This window comes from Euwallacea similis, chromosome 20 (assembly GCF_039881205.1).
Source record: "Euwallacea similis isolate ESF13 chromosome 20, ESF131.1, whole genome shotgun sequence".
Classification (NCBI taxonomy): Eukaryota; Metazoa; Arthropoda; class Insecta; order Coleoptera; family Curculionidae; genus Euwallacea; species Euwallacea similis.
The window spans coordinates 2,774,581-2,798,743 of record NC_089628.1 but is presented as its reverse complement, the minus strand read 5'-3'; the positions used below and the strand labels follow the sequence as shown (position 1 = coordinate 2,798,743).

General features: G+C 41.7%; 1 protein-coding gene across 10 annotated transcripts; it reads right to left on the bottom strand.

The window, feature by feature from the left end:
* Positions 1-205: 205 nt before the first annotated feature.
* On the bottom strand, positions 206-23,979 carry LOC136415520 (ankyrin-3-like). 10 transcript variants are annotated; one of them, XR_010752616.1, is made up of 34 exons: positions 17,129-17,253; positions 16,449-16,556; positions 15,991-16,123; positions 15,621-15,784; positions 15,107-15,364; positions 14,828-15,052; positions 14,466-14,742; positions 14,249-14,409; positions 13,988-14,191; positions 13,757-13,901; positions 13,548-13,693; positions 13,337-13,492; positions 13,129-13,278; positions 12,935-13,081; positions 12,616-12,799; positions 11,497-11,589; positions 10,694-10,828; positions 10,537-10,642; positions 9,488-9,586; positions 8,093-8,317; positions 7,884-8,044; positions 7,624-7,835; positions 7,367-7,574; positions 6,656-6,981; positions 6,459-6,596; positions 6,033-6,222; positions 5,642-5,977; positions 5,241-5,360; positions 4,898-5,182; positions 3,723-4,526; positions 2,770-3,399; positions 2,347-2,495; positions 1,424-1,476; positions 1,003-1,075 (listed from the first exon to the last, which is right to left on the bottom strand). XR_010752616.1 is itself a non-coding variant. In XM_066400114.1 (33 exons), exons 1-33 carry the CDS (start codon positions 23,798-23,800, stop codon positions 786-788), a joined length of 6,825 nt encoding a protein of 2,274 aa, XP_066256211.1. In that variant the 5' UTR covers positions 23,801-23,979; the 3' UTR covers positions 206-785. The 10 variants fall into 10 exon arrangements, 9 of the variants coding, with proteins under 9 accessions (XP_066256211.1, XP_066256210.1, XP_066256216.1 ...); XM_066400114.1 differs by lacking the exons at positions 1,424-1,476; positions 2,347-2,495; positions 17,129-17,253 and adding exons at positions 206-909; positions 23,699-23,979; XM_066400113.1 differs by lacking the exons at positions 1,424-1,476; positions 2,347-2,495 and adding an exon at positions 206-909 and having other exon boundaries at positions 17,129-17,251.
* Between the last annotated feature and the right edge of the window lie 184 nt (positions 23,980-24,163).

The following is a 24,163-nucleotide window of genomic DNA, read 5'->3' as shown; positions in this document are numbered from 1 at the left end:
TGTAATACATACAAGGAATAAATCATCGAAAAAATTAATCTGACCCTTCTTCAAATAAGGCGGTTGAAATTACGAATACGACGTAACAACACTTGGAATGTCCCAAATGCAAGACTCGCCGACAATCTTGCAAATGCAAACTATAGAAGCCACGAACAATGTGTGCAATTGCGTGAATATTACTTAGGACATCGAAATTCTCTAAAACTGTACACCACACATTTATTTCAGAAAAACAAATCGTCAATTATATATTAAGCAACCATGTCTACAATGTAAGGTTTTCCTTAACGCTTTGAAGCATATTTTTATGTATTAATTATCGTAATATAATAAATATATTAAAATTCTTATAATAAAACTCTCAACTCTGTGACAGAAAACAGGTTTAGTACCTTTGCAGCACCTTATAAAATATCGACGACAACTTATACCTACACAAGTTAAAATCTGAATCGGTTAACGATTACGTAATATAATATGAAAAAATAAATTTCTATTTTGTTTCATCGGGTCGCCGTTTTGGGCAGAACGCGGATAATTTCAAGACATAATCCAGGCACTATACTCCATACAAATTAAATAATTGCTCTTAACGTAATATCATTTCTGAAGCTTAGAGCGACAACTTCCGCATTCTGGCATTATGGAGCAATTTTATACTCAATTGCGCAATAAGGGTTTTTAAAACTTTATGTAACAAAAATCACCAGTAAGAAAATACTGCAAGAGCATACTAACATTATTATACGTAAAATAAGATGTCCTTAAGAATTAAAAATCACTTAACGCGGATTCCGCTCCTCAGACATGAATTGGTCCAGGACGTTTTGCATGGTCTGCCGCAGCTCTGATTCGTTGGGGGATGTTGTGGAATGACTGACGAGGGTTTTTATTGTTTTTGTGATTCTACATAGATTTAACAATGATACAAACAGCCGCTTTGAGTACAAACAAACTTATTTACATGACATTTAAGATGTGGCTAATAGGTATACTCACTTAGCTCCAGTTATTGGGTCGATTTCTTCTGTTGTAGTTTCAGTGTATTGAGGTTCTTGATGGTAAAAATCCTCTAAAACATTTTTCTTGTCAATACAAGCATGCACAACCCAACGATACATATTATAAGTCCGCAGGAAAATAACTGAAAGGTGTCAATAAGATTTTGGTTTTTTTCCTGCAGATCTAGTTAAGCTCACGCAATCTAGTTTGCATTAAGAGCTTTCTTATTATTACGCGCAATAATGTGTAAATTGTAGATATTAAATTTAAGCTTGTTATTAACAAACTCATGCCACATTTGATAGTAGAAAGAACCATCTACTCTTCTAGCAAGTTATCTGATGCTGACTCAAAGGCAAAAGCAGTTTTAAGTGTGCTCTGATGCTGTCAGAAATCACAAATGCACGCATTTACTTACTGTATGCTGAGTGTACTAGCAAAGTTTAAAAAGCGACTAAACTTAACGGCGAGCTGAAACGAAGAAAATTAATGGTTTATAGGTAGAATAAAAGTTACAACCTCAAGCGAACGAGTTACTACTATCTACTCAAGCGACAAATTGATTACAGGGGTAAATGTTACTGCTTTGAAGTGGGTACTACATCTCTACGTTGGAAAACTGTTTGTCTCTGCCCATGACTTATTTATTCTTGCGTTAGGAACAACGATAGTTCTTGAATGCCACCATAGCGAATGCTATACGATGAGTGTAGTACCACTACCACCAGTAAAAATATTCATTGTGGACATAAATTCCTGCTATTGAGGAAGTATTGGCAATTTAATGTTAGTTCGATTATTTTATTTTAAGCTTTTTGATACTCATGGGGAATGGCAATGATACAATAGAAAGCATAATAGATATAAGGCCTCAAGAAAGTGTAAAATAGTGCCGTAAGAAGAAGAGGGATAAAGAAAGTAGCACAGCGATAAGATCGCCGATTACTACACTGTTTTGACGCCAGAGAATTGGACGCAAAAAAATGGCATTATCTGATTTCTGACGTTCATTTTGTGTGATTCACTTACAATCCATAAAATAACGTCTTGATTGCCTGATGTATTTAGTGGAGAAAATGAACCCTTAGGCACCTTAATTAGGCACGTACAGCTTCTAGCTCGGGTCTAATTAGACTCAAAGCTACATCAAAGTCGCAGTAGCTAGCTACTACAATCAAATAATTATTTACACCAAGCTTCGGTTTCAATTAAATCTTGACGTACCATCACCATGAAACCCGCTTTTGCAGGCGCGGGTAACTGATATAAGTTTCGTGCCAAAATTATGTAGTGTGTGGAAAATGAGTGGCAACTGAAAACAAAATCTAAATAATTGCATACCATTCTTAACGACTAGTAGTGTGCGAAAAGTGCCAGAATGACCATGCTTGTAGCGATTGCGAATAGGGACCACACTAGAGGAACGTACAAGGCATGCCAGGGGGCAGCGGTCTCTAAGCACCGTTTTTGGTCATCGGGCAGGCCAAACGCTTTTAATGTCGTAGAAAAAGGTTTGTCAGTGATGGAAAAAGAGTTTCTGATGGACCAGAGCAAATTAACATTAAGTTACTAATAGCATTGTCGATTAGTAAGGAAGGTTAGTCGATTCGGTAAGTTAATGTTAATTTATCTGGGGTTAATGGATGATTATAATAAAAATTAGGACACATCGTAACTAGCAACACGTCACAAGATGCACTGAAAAAACTAACAACTAATTAACGACAATTATCATTAATTGACATGCATTAATCGTCTGCATACCTGAGTCTGAACTGAGCTCCGCCCCTTCTTCGTGCAGGGCAATGTCTGAACCGCTAGAACTCCCTACGGGCTGCGCCCCAGGGGCACGGGCCTTCTTCAAAATGCCCTTCAAAGGAGGAGAAGCCCTCCGGGAGTCTTCCTCGGAATCCGAGTCTGCGCCTGTCGATTTTCGTGTCGTGATCGTCGTGGTTTCCACCACTCGAGTCGGTGCAATTTGGCTAATCACGTCCGGTGAACTAATCACCATACTTTCGGTCTTCAACACCGGAATTTTGCTATTCGATAAATCGTCCCAGAGGTCCTCTTTGGTTACCGTAATTGGATCCCCAGAAAGAATGGGAATTTTGCTTTGAGGACTGCTCTCCGTGGTGATCCTAGTCACCGTGGTTTTGACTATCGGATCCGTGGTCACGGTCTTTATTATTTTAGTAGTAACAGTCTCTTCGTCATCTTTGTCCCAGTCGATCTCCTTGGAAATGTTTGCAAATTCCTTCAGGGGGTCTTTAGAGTGCTTTTTGATTGTTTTCACTTTGGCACCCTTCATTATAGGAATCTTGCTAAGGAGCTCGTCGTCCGTAGGGGATTTTAGTTCGGGTATAGATGGTTCGGGTTCAACGAGGGCAGGTAGGCCTGCAAAAATGTTAAAATTAATAATATATCTTTTTTTATAAATGCAAAAATTGACAACCAACTTACAGTATTGGGTGGCAATCTGGAATTTAAAAGCTCTGAAGCTCTCTAATTATAATACAGCATTTGTAATGTACAGTATTTGGATTAATGAGAGACGAATTAACTCACGTTTAGGGTTAAATTTTAGAAACAAATTTACGCCCATGGCAAATAAGTTGAGCAGAATGTCTTATGTGTTTTAACTAAATACCTAGACTGTATTAATTCCGCCTCTGACCCCTCCCCTTCCCCAATAAAAACGAAAATAATCCTAAACTTACTTTGTTCGCTCTTGCTTTTCCCCTTCTTCTTTCCCTTCTTGTTCTTAGACAGCGGGATGGAACTCCTGGGACTCACAGGGCTTAACGAATCCGCACTCTGCGACTCCGAAATGCTCGAATCCAAGCTTATCACTTCCGCTTCGATTTCTTTCTGCAAAAACGCCGAGGAGTCCTCTGCGGGTTTACTCGGCAACGGACTGGAAACCTCGTTTTCCAAAAACTTAAAGGCCTCTTCACTCTTTTCCTGTATCGCACTTATTGAGTCGTCCTTGAGGCTCTCTAGATTGTCCAACGAGTCTTCAGTATTGGTGCGGATGTCGTCAAAGATGCTATCCGCCCTTTCCTCCACTGTGAATCTTATTTCTTTTGGTTTTAAGTCGCTTTGTTGTAAGTCATTGACGACATCCTCGGCTTGCCTGATGACTTCCTCGACTTCCTGTTCTGCTACGTCTCTTACTGAAGTTTCGAGATCGTTTTCTGGCGCTTGGAAACTGACTTCCGGTAGTTTTTCTATTACGTGATTCTTAGATACCTTCTTGAATGTAAATTCCTGATTTCTTTTCGGGGTTTTCAAGCTAATATATTCCAAATCGATCTCTTTGGAAATGTGGTCCTCCTTGCGCATGGGAATGATTATGTCTTCGTCGGGCAGAAAATCGTTCCGCTCTTGGTGTAAAAATGTCAAAGTGTCGCTGACGTTTTTCTTAAGCACCTCAATAGCGTCCAAAGCCGGGGGTGCTTTCAGAGGAGTAGAAGTGAAGAGACGTTCTTCTGAGGGGACTTCGTCCGCTTCTGGTGAAATTCCTTCGAGAAAAACGCATAATCTACTACAAATTCTACTAATTCACATCGAATACCATCGGAAGACTACTTTAAGCCTTAAAATTAGCTAAGAGTGGGGTGCCGGTTAGAGGTGAAAAGCATAAAGGAAAGAAACGTAAGAGGCCCCTCAACCAGTGCACGAAACTAGAAGAAGAGATGAAAGCGCTTTGTATTAAAAATGGGCATGACAATGTTAATAACTCTATTCGGCTGCAACTAAAAAATAATCGTTATCAGCGGCATTATATGCGGACAAAAGGAGTTTTCGGATATTAATTAATCTTACACCAAAGACAAATAAAAACTCCTTTTGCTAATAAACCTCAAAAACAAACACATTTATAACAAAATACCTTTTTGCTTTTTAATTTCCCCTGCGCTATTTTTATTGATGACGTCCTCTTGTACTTCCGTAGGACTGGGCGGAGGCGTAGCCCCAAAACTATCAACAGTCGTTTTGGGTATCGTTTGCAGGCTGTTGAATTGCTGCTCCAGTTCCTCGAGCATGTTTTCCTTGTTACCGTTCGCTTTCGGAACATTATCCAAGGTTTCGGGGTCTTGCTGAGGAGGCAAGTTATCTAGGTGAGCGTCACTGAAGTCTTGAGCCGTCGAGTTTAAGTTATCGTTGAGGTTGTTGTCTGAAATTTAGTTGCAGTATGAGTTAAGACGTGTAAGAACAAAATCTGTAGTACCCACCGCTCTTCTCGCTTTTTTCCAGTTTTTCCTCGCTGCCACGGTAGGAATTATCGAGATGTGTGTCTCTTCTTAAAGACGTGTCTCTTGAAGGTCCTAATTCGTCTTTTAAGGTATCGAAACCTATAAAAAAACACTTATGTCACAAACAGCAGACATTGACTCAAAATGATTACAGAACTATGATTAGATAATCGGCAGTTTTACGCACTATTTGTTTGCTTGACCCGGTATGTCATGATAATGAATTTTCGTTAAAAATGAAGGATATGATGTGATTAACAAGAAATTGACCTAGAATTAAATAAAAACATAAGTTAAATCTGGCATTAGGTCTAGAAATTATTTAACGTCAGTCATGGTATATTTTTAGTGATACGATAATTTTATTCAAAAGTTTATACCTGATTGATCCAAATGAACCTTCGCCAACGCCTTCTCCATGTCATCGGTGACCATTTCCACATTACAAATGCACTTGTCCACAATGTCCTGTCTTCCTATCTTCGTCAGCGCCCGTTCCAGTTGGTTCCCAGTGGCCTTATTTGTCTTCTGCCGCAACCACAACCGGAACATTATAGTCGCCTGTTGCGGGCAATTCTCCGGATACTCCTCCTTAATTAATTCAACATCAGACGGAGCGATATCCAGTTGAAATGCCAGTTTCTCCCAATCCTCATCCAGCAAGTTGCAAATGTCGGACAGACGGAAATCTGCGCGATGGATTGTTTCTGGTTTACCTGAAAAGAAAAAGGTCTATATTCGCGATCCTGAAGGTGGATTCCGGTTACTTACTGATTCCACCGTGATGCAGATAGCTGTGGTCTTTATTAATCGACAACAGATCGTTGTGAGAATTCCTGTCCGGTTGCACATCCTTGGGTAAAATCAGGTTGAGGGTACACAGAGGGTTGCTTTGAGTGTAGCCAGTACGGCCCAATTTCGGCTCCACCATGAAAATGATTCGGCCTACTGGGTCCTCATCCTAATAGGGATTTAAAAATCACTATCTATACGTTTGCAAAATTTGCTACAGATTTAAAAATATCCTAAAGAAATGTTACAGAAGCGGGAAATCATTGCAAGACTTGCAGAAAATGGTGAACATCTAACGGACAACAAATAAGACATGAATATCGCATAAATACAAACGTCAGCTGGTTAACTAAAACCCAGGGTTATCAAGTCTACTTTTTCACAGAAAAACCTATATATACTTACGTGGTCCTTCAGACGCATGTTAAATGCGCATCTATTCTCTTTGAAAGCTTTGAATCCGAGTTTTGGCTGGTCGTCCGACTGCAGAATTGGTACCAAATTGCCGGCGAATTCCATGTAAATGTCCTTGCCTTCCAAAACCTAAAGCCAAATAAATCAGAACAATTGAGACACCTGCTCAGACTGTTGCAGAAACTCACCTCAATATCCCTACTTTTCGCTACTTCGGCAAAGTGTTCTTGATGTTCCAAAGTCTTGTCTTCCTTGTCGTCGGTCATGCAAAATACGCGAATTCTGGCCTCTAATTGGCTCACGCGTTTGGCGAAAACGACGAATTTCGCCATAAACGGCACATGGGCGGCTTGCGTGTACAACTCCGTTGCCATTTTAGCAGCATCGGCCACATTCCGGCAATCCATCAGCCAGAAGCGCGCGGACACTGTTGTGGTAAAGGAAACGCAGTCTTTGACAAAGGTCAATGGCGTGGATCCAGTGACGTCTTCCCAGATGGCTTTGCTTTGGCCTCCTTCGTACGAACAAAAATCGTTCAATACCAGAGGTTTGTCAGAAATGCTGCTACGAGTAGAGCATGCAAAACAAAGAATCTACCACATTGGCGGAACTAAATTTTACCTGATTTAGTTCCTAGTGACGCATGAATGGTAAGACAAGAGAGTTTTGCAACAATATAGACAACATTAAGGGGTTCTATTAATACATTTATCGTGCATCTAAACAAATTATTTTAGTTGCAGAATCTTTGATGATCTTCATTTGCTCATATTTAATCAAATGAGATGACCCGCATGCAATTTATTCTCGGGCACAAAGAACGATACAAATATTATGGTGAAACAAAGTGAAAATCAGCATATTTAAGGGTACCCATCGAAACTTATGTTCTTACTTACCGGTAATTGAACAAAGGAGCCGTAAAGTGGTGCTGGAAGCCCCTTGGTACTGGTTAATCATCCCTTGAGAGTGAGCTTTTGGCGCCGGCATGCTGAGCATTATTGCTTTGTGGAACTTTCTTCTCCTCGGTTCCACAGTCACTATGGGGGAAACTGCCACTCCATGACCGAGCAATTTGGACACCAATTCCAATTCGATTCCCTGGGCCTAAATTCCCACCATCAGTCCCACTCAATTTACCCAAACAAAAACAGACCTGCAATCCCACTCGAATTTTCTTAGTCAAAGCATTCGGAGGAAACACTGCTTGCACCATGGGCACCGCCGAACTGGACACGGTTCCCCCGTCAGGACCGATGGCATGAATTTCTTGCTTAATCCTTGAAACTACTGCGAAATAGTGCGGGAAATCATTGGTCAAGATTCGAGTGATGCGGTTGGTGTGCAAATCCTCTAATTGGCTCAATTCTAAGATATTCTTTGTTAAAGGTGAACTTTAAAGGTGGCATACAATACCTTCCCCATCAAAACTATGATTTAAAACGTCCTGAATGGCCTCCTCGCTGGCCTCCAAGGTGTGCTCTTTCCAGGTCTCCCCATTTTCGGATCTCAGTACAATTATCTCACGATGCTTGCCACGTAGAGAAGCGAAGTGAGGCACTTCAATAATCACCGGACTAAAACGAGATTTTAAACCGCTTTCATGAATTTTCTCACGCACTTACCCTAAAAACTTGGCTCCTACCGGCGCCAATTCCAACAATCGGCTGGCCAGGGCTTCGCCCTCCATCAATGGAGGTGGGTGGGGCGCCCTGTGCGGTCGCACGTAGCGGCACGTTACGCGAGTTGGCGCATGAGCGCATCTGGGCGGAACAATAACGCGCACGCCCGAATGACGGCAGCCACGCATGGCGCCTCCACGCGCATCGACCAGGAAGGAAACCAGGAAGCTGCAGAAGCAAATACCGATTACGGCATTATAGGGTTTGCAGCGGCAAAAGCAATGACAACTCAAAACCAGCTTAAAGGACAACAGGTCAAAGAACTGATAATTTTCCCAGGAAGATATTTTGAGAGAAGACTCAGGATATATTTTACTGTTTCTACATATGGACATTGTTCTCCTGGTAAAGTTAATGATCGCGTAGTTTCGGTGGTTGGCCAATAGGGATACTGGTATGAATTGTCATTGACAGGCGGTAGGTAAATGATGTTCTCGAAGAGTGTTTAGTGTGATGTGAGAAAAATTTGTCATTAACTACTGATTTAATGGGGAATAATATGACTGAATAAATGATTAAATATTATGTAAATTATTGTGAATTAAACTTTCGAGAAAAAGTGACAAGTAGTAAAATATCAAGGCAGTTACAAAGGTTGTAATATGTAACAAGTTTACAGCTCTATAGGAGGAGGTTAAAATCAAATGTTAGGTTAGACACTGTACACAAATACGAGGGCACTTACTTCTTCCAAGTGGGGACACTGCAGACAAAAGGACACAACAATAAGGTTAATAGCTTTGTACCAGGTATATACAGTGCTATACAGAACCGTCGTATCAAAATATGCAGGCATGAGCTATTGGTTGAATTAATGCATAAATCTCATACTTGCACATTGAAAACCGGGTTTTAGCTAGATAAGGGAATTAGTATATGTATAATATTTACAACACCCAGAGCAGGCAAAATCGAAAGTGCTGAATATACTACTGAACACACAAAGATTTGTACAAAACCTGTCAAAACTGAGTCAAAGCTGTCAAACTTTCCATCAAAATATTCCCTTTAACCCAACTGAAGTGATCTCTATGCTCAATAATGATAGCTCCCATTACAACCCCCATCATAAGGGCCAATGAACTAAGTGAATACCAATCATTAATAATTTTGAGCACACGCCCTGCAAAACAAATGCATCAGGGGTGAAAAAATCGTGTTTGTCATCACATACAATAATATAGTGCTGCGAATGCAAATAAAACAACCACCGCGATGTACCCCAAAATCACGCTACATCATCAGTGTTGATTAGTAAATATTATTTGATCAGAAAAAATAGTAGTGCGGCATTCAGTGCGTTATCGACCGGTACGCATCGGTCATTCGGTTAAGTACCTTTCTCTGCATAGGCCTGTCCCGGGGCGCTTGGGCTTGGGGCCCAAATGTAACAGGGACCGATCGAGCACCACCCACTCATTGCTCAGGTCGAAAAAGCTTCGAATACACATACAAACTCGGTTAGGGAGCTTTTAAGCGGGCAACAGCGGCAGGTCGAGCCTGTCGTGTGTTGCCTTTGAGGACATAATCAACAGGTATCAAGACAGTTTTTCTACTAGTGAAAAATTTTTAAAAAGGGGTTGTCTAAAAGGTCTTCAGCTAAAATTACATACTTCTAAAAACGACCACAAAACCACCTAAAATCTATGAAATACTTTAAGTTCTTGGCAAAACAACACCGAACTTGCAACAGGCCCATCTCGTCACTCTTCCATTGCCACCTGGATGCCGCTTTTCCAGCTGACCAATCATATTACTCGACCAATTCGGCACCTCGCACCGCGACGCCTTCTCTCTCTAGTCTTATGTGCAAGACAAACGTAACAAAAAAGAAGTTTCAGATTTGCCGTAAAATTGGCTCGTGATGAGTCATCGGGTTGATACTCATTTCTCATAGTAATCTACTCGTCAGAGATAACGGAGTTTTTGCGAGCGATGCGGGATGGGCCCATTGTAAAGGACTTGTTAAATCGCATACCATGAAACTACGTATTAACTCCTAGATAAAAACATTCAGAGTTTGACTTGAGGGGCATTTGAACCCAGAAGTGGCTGTTTGAATGGTTTTAACGTCTTCGACGTCAAAAAACGCATTCATTAGATCACTTAAAGCCTCTGACGCCCCATTAATCTGCACCCAACAAGTCCGCCGCTAAGTCAACAAAACTCGTCGGGCAAAATCTATAAAATCGAAACTGTCTTGATAATTTATCAAATTCCGAACAATCCGACAACTTATCACTTTTGGAAAGTGCTCTAAAGCAGCCTCGTTAAACACAATAATTAAGCATTAATTCGAGTTAAATAAAAAATAACCAAGTCTGTGAGCCACAAAGAACTTCAATAAATGTTTAATGTTAATTTTGGGAACTAAAACAAGAACTTACCCGGCTGTGACTGGCTGCCTGTTAATGTCCACATTATCCGGCTGTGAGTGGTACTCTTTGACGTGCTGAGGCTGAATAATCAGCTCGCTGCTCACATGGGAAGGAGCTGCAAGGCCAAAGTTATGATTTGGCATTAAAGAAGCCTCGGAGCGTTTACCCAAAGAGTTCCTGTTGTACTCCCCTTTTTCGTCGTGGGTAACGTCCATTCGCATGGAATCGTCACCCAGGGACTTCATATCGTCCACGGTCATGTACTTGTATTGCTGCTGGTCGCCCAGAAGAGGATCGTCACCTAAAGACATACGCACAACTAAGTTCCCGAACAGAAAAACGGTCTTCGGTTTAAACAGAAAGTGTGTGGGAGCTGCTATTATGCAACCGATTGATTGATGATTACGAAATTAGTGTTTTGAAAACAGTGCGGATATGTCGCATACAGAGCGTCCCAAATTATATTAGGTTTGCCATTGTTTTGTGCACTCGTGAACCGCCCTATATGTGCAAGAGAGCAAGATGTTTCAATAGAAAGTACGAATAAACACTGCCACAGTCAAAGCTTCCGTGAAAGCATGAAGAAATTTGGCACTATACTAGCTTGAAAGAGAGACGTAAAGTGAAAGTTTTTTTCGGGTTGATATCGACAAATGGAGGCGATAAGATAATACAGGGCCTGCTCGAGTCGGGAGAATGTAACAAGTGTATCGATAACGCCATATATTACGCAAGTCAGTGTTGATTGTTAATTATAATTGTTAGTCAGTAGATGCACAACACATAAACACCCAAGAAAATCTACTAAAAAATGCGATAAGCGGTGGTGAAGTCGATAATGTAATACTTGAAGTTTCCTCTTATCTAGCTTTATAAACAAGATATAAACTAAAAGCGTAAAGCGTAAACAATTAAAGAAGCAGTATGACAAATGTAACAGGTACAACATTATGGGTACGAGGAACTTACGTGTGTAGGTCATTTGTCCCTGATAATAGGGCAGATACACGTGCTGCGCATGCGCGGGCCTGCCGTATACCACGGGCGGTTCGTCCAGTCCGCCTGAAGCATGCAACATACCAACCACCACCCTTTTTAGCTGCTTAGAGCCATTCCCAATACCCTCATAATACATAATAAAAGAGACCGCCCAATTTTCAATAAGAATTCTTGAGAATCGTAAAGGCAATCGAAATCACAGGGGTGCCCCAAAAGTAGGTTGTATAATTTTATTTAACAACACATTTTACCGGTTAAATTAAGGCTAAGATCATATAATTGAGCTAAATATTCCTAACCTCTGGAGAGCTATAACTAAAGAAAAAACTGAAACAAATTTTGACATCCAGTATATCTCAGAATCTTAGTATTTAGGTATCCACGTATGCAACTTAGATTCGGAACACCCAATAGATCGAATATGTAGGGTGTCTGCAAACGGCTAATCATTACCATTTACCCTGCTTTCTTTAGCATTTTAAATTCTCAACTAATTATGAATTTTTCCTCTTTCTCGTCGTCTTGACTAGATGATTTGCAAATTTTTACATTATACGTCACGCTGGACGGGCTCATTTCATTTAACAATTTACATTAACTATTTACATAAACTAATATAAATCAAAAAGGCGAAAAACCCCTTTACAAAAACCTCCCTTCGTAAGTTTCTTCTCGCTGCTTTATACATTATATTTACTATTACTTCGTTTCCAATCTTTCGGTTAATCATTTAAATCAACAAACAAAAATAGACAAGTAATACAAAATGCATTTTTGCGGGAGACAATCAACGACAGTTTCAGTACTACAGGTTTCTTCATGAATCATTGATGATCCCTCGCGATAATACGTGAAATATAAGCAAAAACAAAACCACTACTGTTGAAGTTTAAGCCAAAAGGCGAAATTAGAAGCCGCAAAGTTAATGCTAATCTCAAGACTGCACCAGGAGCACTTTAATTAATTGCTGAAAGGGCTTCAAAAGATTGTCTTCAATCGTTGTCTTTAAAAAAATCTTCTGTGACCCTTTCATAAAGCGAAACTTGTCATTTTGACACCCTAAACAAAAGTATTAAATAACAAACTCACCGCCTTCATCCTCGGAATCTGACATAAAGGTCTCTTGCATAGCTTCTGGAGCGACGACCTTATACTTCTCCTCGATGTTCATCGTTGTAGTCGTGTTAATCGTCGTTTCGGTCACAATTTTGAGCTCTTCTACCACACTTATGTACCCCAATTTCTGGGCTATTCCAAGCGCAGTTTGCCCATTCTAATTTCAAGGAGTTCGATTTAAAGTAACAAGCAATCAAGACAGAGAGAGAGAGAGAGAGAGAGAGAGAGAGAGAGAGAGAGAGAGAGAGAGAGAGAGAGAGAGAGAGAGAGAAAGATTGACTTTTTACCCTACCTGAGTTAGAGAGTTGGGATCGGCCTTGTTTTTCAGCAGAAGACTGATCACCAGAACGTGTCCTTGTTGAGCAGCTTGATGCAGTGGCGTGTACCCAGCTCCGGTAATAGGGTTCACGTCTGCCCCTTGTTCTATTAGCAGCCTCACCTAAAAACTGCCTCAATAACTCTGGACAACTCAAAACAAAAACTTACCATATTGACGTTCCCGTGATGACATGCCACATGAAGTGGTGTGTATCCGCCCCTGGTTGGAGCGTCCTTGAAAGCGCCTGCGCGTAGCAGTAGCTGTGCTACTGCCACTCGGTCCTCTTGAGCACAAAGGTGCAGAGGTGTCAGCCCATTCTAAAGACAAAAACGGAATGAAAAGGAAATATTAACAAAAATGGGAGCAGCTGCGAACCTTAGAGATATGATTCGGATTGGCCTGATGCTCCAAAAGCAACGAGGACATGTCCGAGTGGCCCTCTTGAGCACTCAAATGCAGGGGTGTAAACCCGGCTTTAGATTCGGACTCGGCTTGTGCTCCGTATTCCAAAAGTGTCGTGGCGATGTCCATCTAAATATACTCAATTAATTTAGTGTTTTTCTTGATTAATTTCCTGCAGACATACTTGATTTTTTCGGGCGGCAATATGAAGTGGAGTGTGCCCATTTTTTGCAGCTTCGTGGGGGGATGCTCCCTTGTCTAGTAGGAGCAATGCAACCGGTTGGTGATCGTAATGGGCGGCTACATGAAGAGGCGTCACTCCATTTTTACCTGTGTATATAATTGTGTCATCTGCGCTAACAACAGAACTACTACAGAAATCTGTCTACATACCTTGAGCATTGGCAGGAGCATCTCGTTGCAGCAGTAATCTGGCAACATTCAGATGTCCGTATTTCGCAGCCAGATGGAGTGGGGTGAAACCTTTTTTCGTGGTGGCAGATAAATCGGCGCCATTGTCCAATAGAACTGAGGCAACCTACAACGAAATACAAGGAAAATTGTAAAAAAATCATAAATCGATCACATAGTGAAGCATTTTCTCTCCGAAACAGAACATCTTACTTCTTCCTGTCCTTCTTTGGCAGCAATATGCAAAGGCGTGTACAAGTCTTTAGTAGTGGCACCCGCTTGGGCGCCGTGTTGCAACAGCAACATTACAATATCGACGTTGCCAAGGCGGGAAGCCACGTGTAAAGGCGTCTGTTCCTCCCTGGCTTTGGCGTCCACGGAAGCTCCGTTTCTCAGCAAGATCCTTATTATATCAGTCTGTGAATTCGCATTAATTTACATAACTTGATTACAACTATGTTAGTGGACACTAACTTGATTCGCTCTTGCCGCCAAATGTAGAGGCGTCTCTCCCCGCACAGTGGGAATATCCGGATTGGCTTCATGTTGTAGAAGATATATCACAATGTTCATGCAGCCCATGAAGCTGGCAACGTGCAGCGGAGTAAGGCCACTTTCAGTTGTAGCACCAATACCTTTAATAATACCCTTCATATAGCAAAATTTTCAGCAACCGGTACAAATAACTTACTTGCTCCATGTTTTATTAATAATTCAACCATCTTCAGACGGTTTTTCTTGCAGGCGATATGCAACGGGGTGAATCCGTTCAAAGCTCTGGCATTAACGTCAGCTCCGCGTTCCAGAAGGAGCTTCGCCACTCGGACATGGCCACAATGAGCTGCCACGTGTAAAGCAGTGAGGTAGTCTACGGTGACATCATCCACGGGAGCTCCGTGGTAGAGCAGAATCCTGGCTGCGTCCACGTGTTCGCCTTGAGCGGCCATGTGGAGAGGCGCCAAACCATTCTGGATTGTGGAATTGATGTTTTAAAGAAACGCCCAGTGGCTTATCGCTTTAATTAACTGAAAAAGGACCGTCTTTTTCAAGTACCTTCGTTTTCGCATGAATGGGGGCCCCATTTTCCAAGAGCATATCGACAACTTGGTCGTGTCCACTCCTGGCGGCACAATGCAGCGGCGTCAACCCATCCCTAGTTTTGGCTTGAATGTCCGCCCCTTTCGCCACCAAAAGGGTGACCATGTTGATTTTGCCCCATTTGCTGGCCACGTGAAGGGGGGTGATGTTATGCTTTGCCGCGTAATTCACATTGGCACCCTAAGCACAATAGGAATTAAACAGGGAAAATTATCACCAAACTAAAAGTCCTACTTTATCATAAAGCAATGAAGCCACTTTGTCGTTCCCGTAATGCGCCGCAATATGTAAAGGAGTAAATCCACTCTTTGAGGTGACATCGGGGTTGTGCTCGTTCTGGAGGAGCAGAGTGGCCGCTTTGACGTCATCTTTCTTGGCGGCGATGTGCAGGGCGGGAAGTCGCACTTTTCCTCTGGTGTCGTTCTCCAGGAGTACGGCCACCACTTTATCGTGCCCCTGTTGCATTGCCACTGCTAAGGGCGTAAATCCGTCCTATAAAATCAATTTAACGAGATGAAGAATGATTAAACTTTTGAGTGAAACGCAATGTTAGTTAAGCTAAACTAATGGCCGATTTATTTCCAGGCGCATTTGCCACGTTAATGTAAAAACATACAAACTGACATGTTTAATAGCAGAAAACAGCTTTAATTAGATAATTGTTGTTGGCTAACGTTTTATGGTCAATTAGAGCTCGATCGATAGCAAAACAAAATCATTGATGATTCTGCCATAACATCAAACTTACTTCAGTAGCTAAAGTCTGATTTGCCCCCTTAGATAATAGGTACTTGACCACTCCATCGTGGTTCTCTTGAGCGGCCATGTAAAGAGGTGTAAACCCATTCTGGGATTGGACGTTTAAGGAGGCTCCGTGTTGGACCAACAATCGGACAACTTCTTCTTGGCCAGCTACAACCACACATATTTACGATTGTAGTTGATTAATGGATGTTTTATTGAGTGTTATTTCAATCAAAGTAATTTAATTTATAACGGGGAAAATGCTACAGAGGTGAGTAAATACTTTTAACAACAAGTATGGAAATCAAGAGGTTATCGTTTAATCGACGCGCTGTTTACTTCAAACGGATTACATATTTGAGTTATAAACTTACCAAGTGATGCAATGTGCAAGGCAGTATTGCCCTTCTTGGTGGCTGCATCGACGATTGCCCCTCTTTTCAATAGTTCTCTTGCAATGTCCACATGTCCATCCTTGGCGGCTAAGTGAAGGGCATTTAGACCGTTCTATAACAGAACAAAATTTGGCGATTTTTTTTATTTTTTAATACGGTTGAAGAAAAATAGTTTTTTCGCTGCTAAATTTAACAAAGCAGAGACGAACGACGAATCCCTAATTTGGGTAGTTTCTCCATGTTCCCCTGACATAATAACGCCATCTGTTCAATCGCACTGGCCAAATCCAGCAGGTGTGAATCGACCCTTCTATTGACCCCTTGAAGCCCCTTATACCATTTATAAGTGCAACCACTGTTCCATTCATTTGCGGCACTTTTAACGGTTTTCCGACGTTTCTCTCACTTCGGATTTTGACCGTAATTATTTTTCTTACCGCATTCGACGTATTGATGTCCCTCACGGTTCCGGAGTCCAAGTATTCCTGGATCTTGTCCAGCTGTCCAGCCCGGGCCGCACGCAGAAACGCCGTGTTGGGGTCAGTCTGGAAACAAAGACACATCAGCCATCTTTCCACCACCACCATTATTGTTTAAGAGCCTAATGAGCTCGAATACGTGCATTTCTGCTAATTATCAGAATATTTCAGTCAGTGCAGAGCCATTTGACACCATGTCGACCATACACATAAAGCATTTACGAGCTGAGTGTGCGATTTAAGCTCTCTTGTTGTGGTACAGTTCTGGTTCTGCTGCTTAACTGTAGCTAGAAATCTCCATAAAGCTTCCCAACCAAGAGCTTTCACGCGGGGTAATTGTTTCAATTAAACTTGATATTGAAACTTGACAAGTGCACCGAACATTATTGTTTACAGTCATGCAACGTTGGGCACGAGATAGAATGAGAAAACACCCACTGGGTGATATCGAAATTTACATACTAGACACCTATTAGAGAGGTTTCCTTCTTGAGCTGCCCACGGGGAAGATTTCGACGGTCTGGTTGTGAATAATGCAGCTACAGACGGTGGAATTTTACACAAGCAAGACAATGGGGCTAAATTATGAAGCGCCACTCAACTTTATGAGGCTTTCTCGATGATAAAAAATTGCTTACAATCTTCAGGGGCAGTATCTTGCTGCCGTAGCATTTTCGGGGCATTCGCTCGCAAACCACAAAGGGCCAAATCCGCTTCTGCAGCCTTATTCGGCGAACTTTATCCATCGCTTACTTGAGCACGACCACTTCTAGACTGGAACTGGACTATTGGGTTATTAGCAATCAATTTATTAATTGGATTAGTTTGGGAATGGGGGGGAAGCCATTATCGCAACATTCTCCATCATCCTGGTGCACGGTCTAAAACCCAGTTTACTTGCACTTTAGATTTATGGCCGTTGCAGCATGTTTTGTCAGTTTCGTTTCTGACGCTAAGGCTGATGGTATTTAATTATTCATTCCTGCCATAACATCGGCGTTATTCAAAGCAGAAGTTGCTTCAAGGCTGTCGCTCTATACAAGGGAAGCAATTACGTCGTTTTCCAAATTAAAAGCTACTTTCAAAGGCGCTTTATGTAACAGCTTCCAACGGGTGAAGAGTATTCGGACGGCAATCTGGGTTAGTTCTCTATGCAGCAGTGATGTAATTCCGCATGTGCAGGCCCCTAAAGTTAGACATTTTTCGTTTAAAGTGACAATAACCCGTCGAGCCGCCCATTTACACAGCTCAAAGGGCGTTTTGCGTTCGCACCGCAAGTCTTTCGGCTACTTGAATCTGAAGCCCCATTGAGCGGAAATCGGTTCCTTGATGATTTCCCGTGATTACGGCATCTGCCTTACGAAAATTGTCGGGCTCAGCGAAAGGTTTCCAATCGCGATATTGACTGCCTCCGCAATCTCCCGTTTCACCGCAAACAGCATAAACAACTGCATTATTAATAGGTGAAAAGCTCTGGGGCTCGAGATTCCAAGCCCGAACCATAGAAGAAATCCCCATTTAACTGTGAAACTGACCGCAAAGAACGGTACTTTCGGTGAGACTTGCTCCTCATTGTCATTGCACCGTGTTAAAAACCATGACACCATTACAATTCGCGCTCGGGCTCATGAATTAGCTTATCGAAATGAAGGAAAATGATTCTATAAAGCGATAAATGAGTTAAGTAGAACGTAATAATCATGAAATCTAATTAGGAGTCCATTAGTGAGGAGTTCGATTTATTGTATTAAATGGTTATTAACCCACGGATTAACCGTCTAACTACGTAGATTATATAGAATTATGCAATACGGTAGTCCAGTTCACCACCGCCTGGGGGTGAACTGGACTACCGGAGGAAGGTGAGCGGACTTTCCTATCCGGGGAATTTTCTGGGGGCAGAGGGGCGGCGATTAAAAATTTGACTCAGTGTCAGCCTTGTTCAGGCCGGCCCTGATCTAGCTTTAGATGGGCTTAGAAGTCATTCATCATCGTCTCATAATGCTCATCGCAAAAAGCTCTCTACATGTAAGAAAATCAAAAACTCATAACCTCCCGACGTCCAGGAACGTGCAGCCCGCCGGTGTTTGCGAGTGAAACACCGTAAATTTCCACGATTTTTTCACTGCACATTAAAGAAAATGGGAATTATTTCACAAATTATTCTTCGCCATTTATAATCAACTGCAAAACCGAAAAACAGGCCCAAACTAGCTATCATCCAGGTTCCTTATTGTTAACAATTGAACGTGGAAAAACCATTATGGTCGCCGCGTTTTGATGGCAATCTTCACCTGTCGCATTCGCCACATTTCGCCCACCCGATTATTTCTTGACAAAATACAGGAACTTTTCGCTTATCCACTTTTGCAACAGGCAAAAACAACACCAAAAAGTACTTGATAAAAAAAAAGCACCCAAACATCAAGAAATCGTTTTATTTCGGCTCGGCAGTATTATCGAATGAATTATGTAAATTTCTTGATGCGATATGGTGGTGTGGACATAAACCATCAAGGTCAACCCTGAATTAGCTTTGCCGGTCGCCACCGACTGCGTCATTTCGAGTACGTAATTGCCGGTGACATTTAAATTATCTGATGAATGTTTATTCGATTATTACAAGGACCTAAATGTAAGGAAAAATATGACCAACAACTCTGAAAAGCGGAAAACTAGCCGATGTTTTCACCCACCCACTGCACTTATTGTTTGCCGAAGGCCAAAAATGCCATGGGCAGACATTTTTCAGAATGCAAGGTTCCCTGTGGTACTGTCGTTCCTACTTAATTCGCAGTCAGTACCTGCAACTAACGGGACATGAAACACGCGTGCTCAACTCATTTTTTACCGAGAATTTCAATGGCGCATACCACAGTTGCGTAATTGCACATTCTCGGTTTCGTAATACCCATCTAATGTACCCCAATAAATCGATCCTTAAATAGATTTGACTCGGACAACCTAACAGGTAGGCAATGCAGTTGAAACCGGTCCTTCACTGGAATTGGAAAGTAATAATATCTAGTGGCTAATGATACGATGAGTAGATACAAACTCCATTAAACATAAAAAAGGATTAGTCATCTTCCTTTAGTTGTGGTACTGCCACTGATACAGTTACAATGGTATTTAGAGCAAGAAAACGAGGCTTTGATGTACATGATGGTACATCATCCTTAGCGATAAGATTTACAATAGTTGACGGCTATGTGGCTATATTAGTAAATTTTTGGTGAGCTGTGAGCAATTATGTATACTGGGCGTCCAAGATTTTATGGACAGCAAGTACCTCAAAACCCTTAGAAATAGAAGAACGCATTAAATTCAAAGGTTAAGAGATGGAGCCATAGACTGAAAAGTACTTCGATCATACGGAATGGCTCAAAGAAGCGCATTAGGATTCAACTCGTTATTTCAAATGGAATCTCCCGGTATACACCTTAAAAATTGTAAAAAACTGTGATAAACATACTGCCGCGAGGTATCGGTGCCATAAATTGATACCTAAATCGAATAGGGTTACATGATAAAATTATCATTAATAATTAAACCGTATATAATCAAGTGTCTGATGAATCCTGAAAATTAGTACGACCAATATACCTCAAAAATAGTAATTAATTAGCATCCAAGTTGTGATCAACTACCCAAGCCCACAAATCCTGTACAGGTACCACTCAAGCAGCAGTAAATAAGTGTTACATTGTACCTTGCACCTAAATTGAATTAAACCTCTGCACCATCAAACCCAATAGAAAACCCCATTCCTAACAAACAAACCAAAATGGTTTATATTGATTTACGTATCACTTGAGCGGACCTTTGTTAACAAGTTGTCGAGTGGGTGCCGAATAAATCATACCCAGGAATTTATTAATGTTAAAAATTAGGAATGATCCATTATACGTCGAAACTGATTAGATCCTATAGCCAAGCGCAATTTAAACTTGTTTAGTTTGTTAAGATATGCGGCGAGGAATAAGGGTTCCTTGTTTAATGATCGTTAAAGGCATTGATATCATCACTCATCCCTTTTCATTGACAGAACGGGTAATTTAAACCTCAATTTTTAGTAAAGGGGTTGTTGGATATTGATTACAAATCCTCCGAAAAAGGGCAACACGGCGATTCGAATTTGTTCCCAAAATTTGACCACGGATTTTGACAGATATGACCGTCCCTTCGGCAAGCAATATTGCCAAATGGAAGGCTCCCCTAGAGAATTTCTGGACTAAATGGCGGCTGTACCTTGGTACTCAGTGCGGAATTCTCCAAGTGCGGTTCTGTGCTGAGGGGTCGAATTTCCGCTTTAGAAGCAAAACAGCGAGAAGAAATTTCATTTTTGTGGGCTGTAAAAACAGTCTGTCGTCACGCCGTGTGCCATTGCTTTTGAAGACGAGCGAGAGAGAGAGAGAAAGAGAGAGAGTTCATCGACTTTTACAACACTAGTTCATTATTTTACTACAACAGTGGTACTGGGAACCGCCAGTTTCAGAGCATAAATAATTACTTTATTTGGGAATATACGCAAAAATATTTCAAATACCCACAATATCATCATTTCAGAAATATTCCCGGCGGCCTGTCCGCTGGACTTCTCCGACAACAAATCCAACCTTGATTTTAATAATAAACCTCTCGTAGTAAACGAAACCACCTACATGCCGAAGTATGGGCCTGTAACATTAAAAACGCCATTTAGACGAGTTTGTTTTATGTAGCTTTTACTGTGCAACATCTGTGCCGGCTACGTCAATGGAATGTGGGTTAATAAGCCCGCTTACGTTATCCAATATATAGCAATAAAAAAAGAGACTCGGACCCTGCCCTGCCGCAGCCTTGCTACTGATGTAAACTAGGTCGTGCTAAGGGTGAGTCTGGACGAGGCGACATAGGGGCGTGGGTCCGCCGGGATATCAAACCCATTCACCAAATTAAAATGATCTTTTCACACGCTCGGGATTACGAAATTTAATAAACACTTGGTTACGCACCACGGCAATTAGGGGACGTTAGGATGGGCGTGGCAGAGAGCCACGGGCCGCAGGGCAGGTGACTTACGAACGACATTTTTGACCCAACCCAAGTTGGCAGTGCGTGAAAAAATGCATAAGTTACACACAGGATGTCCATGTTGTGGATCAATAGCGAGGAATGCTAATAATGAGGCCTGTCTCGTCGTCCTGAGACCGGATCAAGTGATCGATAACTTGACTCTTCCCGAGACTGTTACTTAAATAATATTTATGACATAATAACGCTAAGTTAAATTTTATTTGGTCGAGCAAAGGCCAGAGATACAAATGCTAATAATAATACTAACAATACTACTGGGCCATCGGCAGTATCGACCTTATGAAGGGGCAAGTTTGGGCGACGGCCCAGTACTGCCGATCAGGAAGACGCTTTCTTGACAAAATGGTGCATGAAATTTTTTAGGTCAAAAGGACGATGGTTTACAAGGATGACTTGCCAAGGCCAGAGCTGGACAATATGAAAACAATCTGTGAAAGTTTATTTTTGTGATTAGCGCGGTGGGTCACAAACTCCCCAGAGTGACACTGATGGGTCGTACGACGATTAGTGTAGAATTTCTTGATATTCCACCGAAACATAAGAGATAAGTTACAGCTAGAGCATAATGAGTTTTTCTTCAGAAGCGCACAGTCCACAACAAACACGACGTGACTCACTTCGAATTATAAAATGTGCGAATACATTAGATAATCGCTTCGAGTGTACCAGAAGCTTGAGATCGTATGTTTCCTCACATACGCAAAAAAATAAAAATAAACAATGTCCACAGGGCCGGCTTTAGCAAGTGTGGCGCCTTGGACGTGATTTTTAATCACCGCCCCCCTGCCCTAAGAAAAGCCGCCAACCAGGAAAATAATTTTCAGACCAGGCCCTATCTTCGTAAACTATCGTCCTTTTTCTCCAAATACGTTCATACACTATTTTGTCAAGAAAACGTTTTCCCGGTCTGCCACCCTAGGTCGTCGCCCCCCCAGGACCGGTATTCAATGCCCAACAGAGAGACTACCCAATCTCTATTTTCCACAGGGTGCAAACACCGTTGGACACGGAATTAGATCACAGTCTGTTTATTTATACTCGCAGGTGAGTTGACTACATGCACTATGCAGGACTGAAAGAAAGCTTAATATACAGAGCAGATTTACACAAATTCAATTTGGTCCTAAAATATAACGCAGAGAAGAAGCTTTTGGCAGAGGCAATGGTAAACGTTGCCTGCCAAAGGTTAAGCCGGGATTCTGCGAAAACAATGGAAACTGCTCAATTTGAGGCGTATTTGCACCGAATAACATTATCTAAGTAACTAGGAAAGAAACGATGTATTTAAGTAGCGCTTTTTTGGCCTTGGATTTTATTAGCATAATGTGACACTTATAGTTATTAGCGTAAGATAAATTTCAGTAATACCTGAGTAAACCTGTTTGGGCTAATGGACACTCTCCCGTATAATTCTTAATGGCTTAATTTGATCCCCAAAGCGGGGCTCCATTTAGAGAAAGGAAAATTGCGAATAATTAGCTCGCATGAATGATTGATAAGAATGATTAGAAGCGAAAAATAATCGAAAATCTAGCTGTGCGGACCTCAAAATGGACGCAGACGAGCAATAAAATCTATTATTTATCTACATTATCTACATCGACGAATTGTTCATTTTTTTCCTTTAGGAGTAACGCCTTCCTCGCAGCCAAGGGACACTGGAGCGGGGCAATTGCACACTATTCTCGGTTAAAACTTTTAACCCATTAGTGGAGGCTCTAATGAAAACCCTCGTTACGTTGCGGAGGCTTCAATTAAAATAAAACGTGAACGAACTATACCTACATCGGTCAGCTTCATTCCACTGTTTTATGCAAAAAGAAAAAGGATGAATAGAATTGAGATGGAAGACAAGTTTTCCCACCACAAAAAAAAATGGTTGCAAAATTGGAATTATCGCTGATGCAAAATGAACAAAATAGCGCTTGAATTAAGGAATTTGGTAGGTTTGGGACTCCTCGAATCGCGGGCGAGCGCCTCTGTGCCCATTTAAAATGCTAATGACATGTATTATTCAAGCATCCGGAAGCAATCAGCCGACTTCCAACCGGAGTAGCGATGGCTCTGATTTCAATTTAATTGCCCATACATAATCGCTGAGCGTTTTGGGCAAATACGAAGATAAATACCTGCTTTCCCGTCCTGGGCAAAGTTTCCATGTTAGTCCCGTTGACGACCGGGGCCTTCTCGCTGACCCCACCGTTCGGGGTGCTCCCATTCCCTAGAGCCATTCCCGACAACACCACAAACACTAATGTTGTTTTTTCCGCGCGTTTTTTATAACGCTATCGCATTTTCCGGGTCGTTTTCCTCACTAATACCGCTAATAAAAGCCGTAGAATTCACAGACGCCCGACACATACACACACACGCTCAAAACCACCGAGAATCCACGGAATTTTTTTATTTTCTATTCATTCCCACAGCTTGGAGGCCACTTACCCTAACCAATCAGAACCCACCTGCCTTTTATCGCCCGTTTTTGTCTGCATCACGGCACAGTTCAAGGAAATTTTTCTAACGGAGGTCGCAGCTTTGCGGGACTGAGCCGGCATGTATGTAACTGCGCGGTAACCTAATTAGGACATCTCACT

Coding starts and splice junctions, on each gene's coding strand:
- LOC136415520 (XM_066400113.1), bottom strand. CDS start 17,236: ATGGATAAAGTTCGCCGAATAAGGCTGCAGAAGCGGATTTGGCCCTTT. Junction 13,082..13,128: donor ATCACGGGAACGTCAATATG/GTAAGTTTTTGT, acceptor GGCAGTTTTTAG/GTGAGGCTGCTAATAGAACA. Junction 5,361..5,641: donor GGTTCATTTGGATCAATCAG/GTATAAACTTTT, acceptor GTTTTTTTATAG/GTTTCGATACCTTAAAAGAC.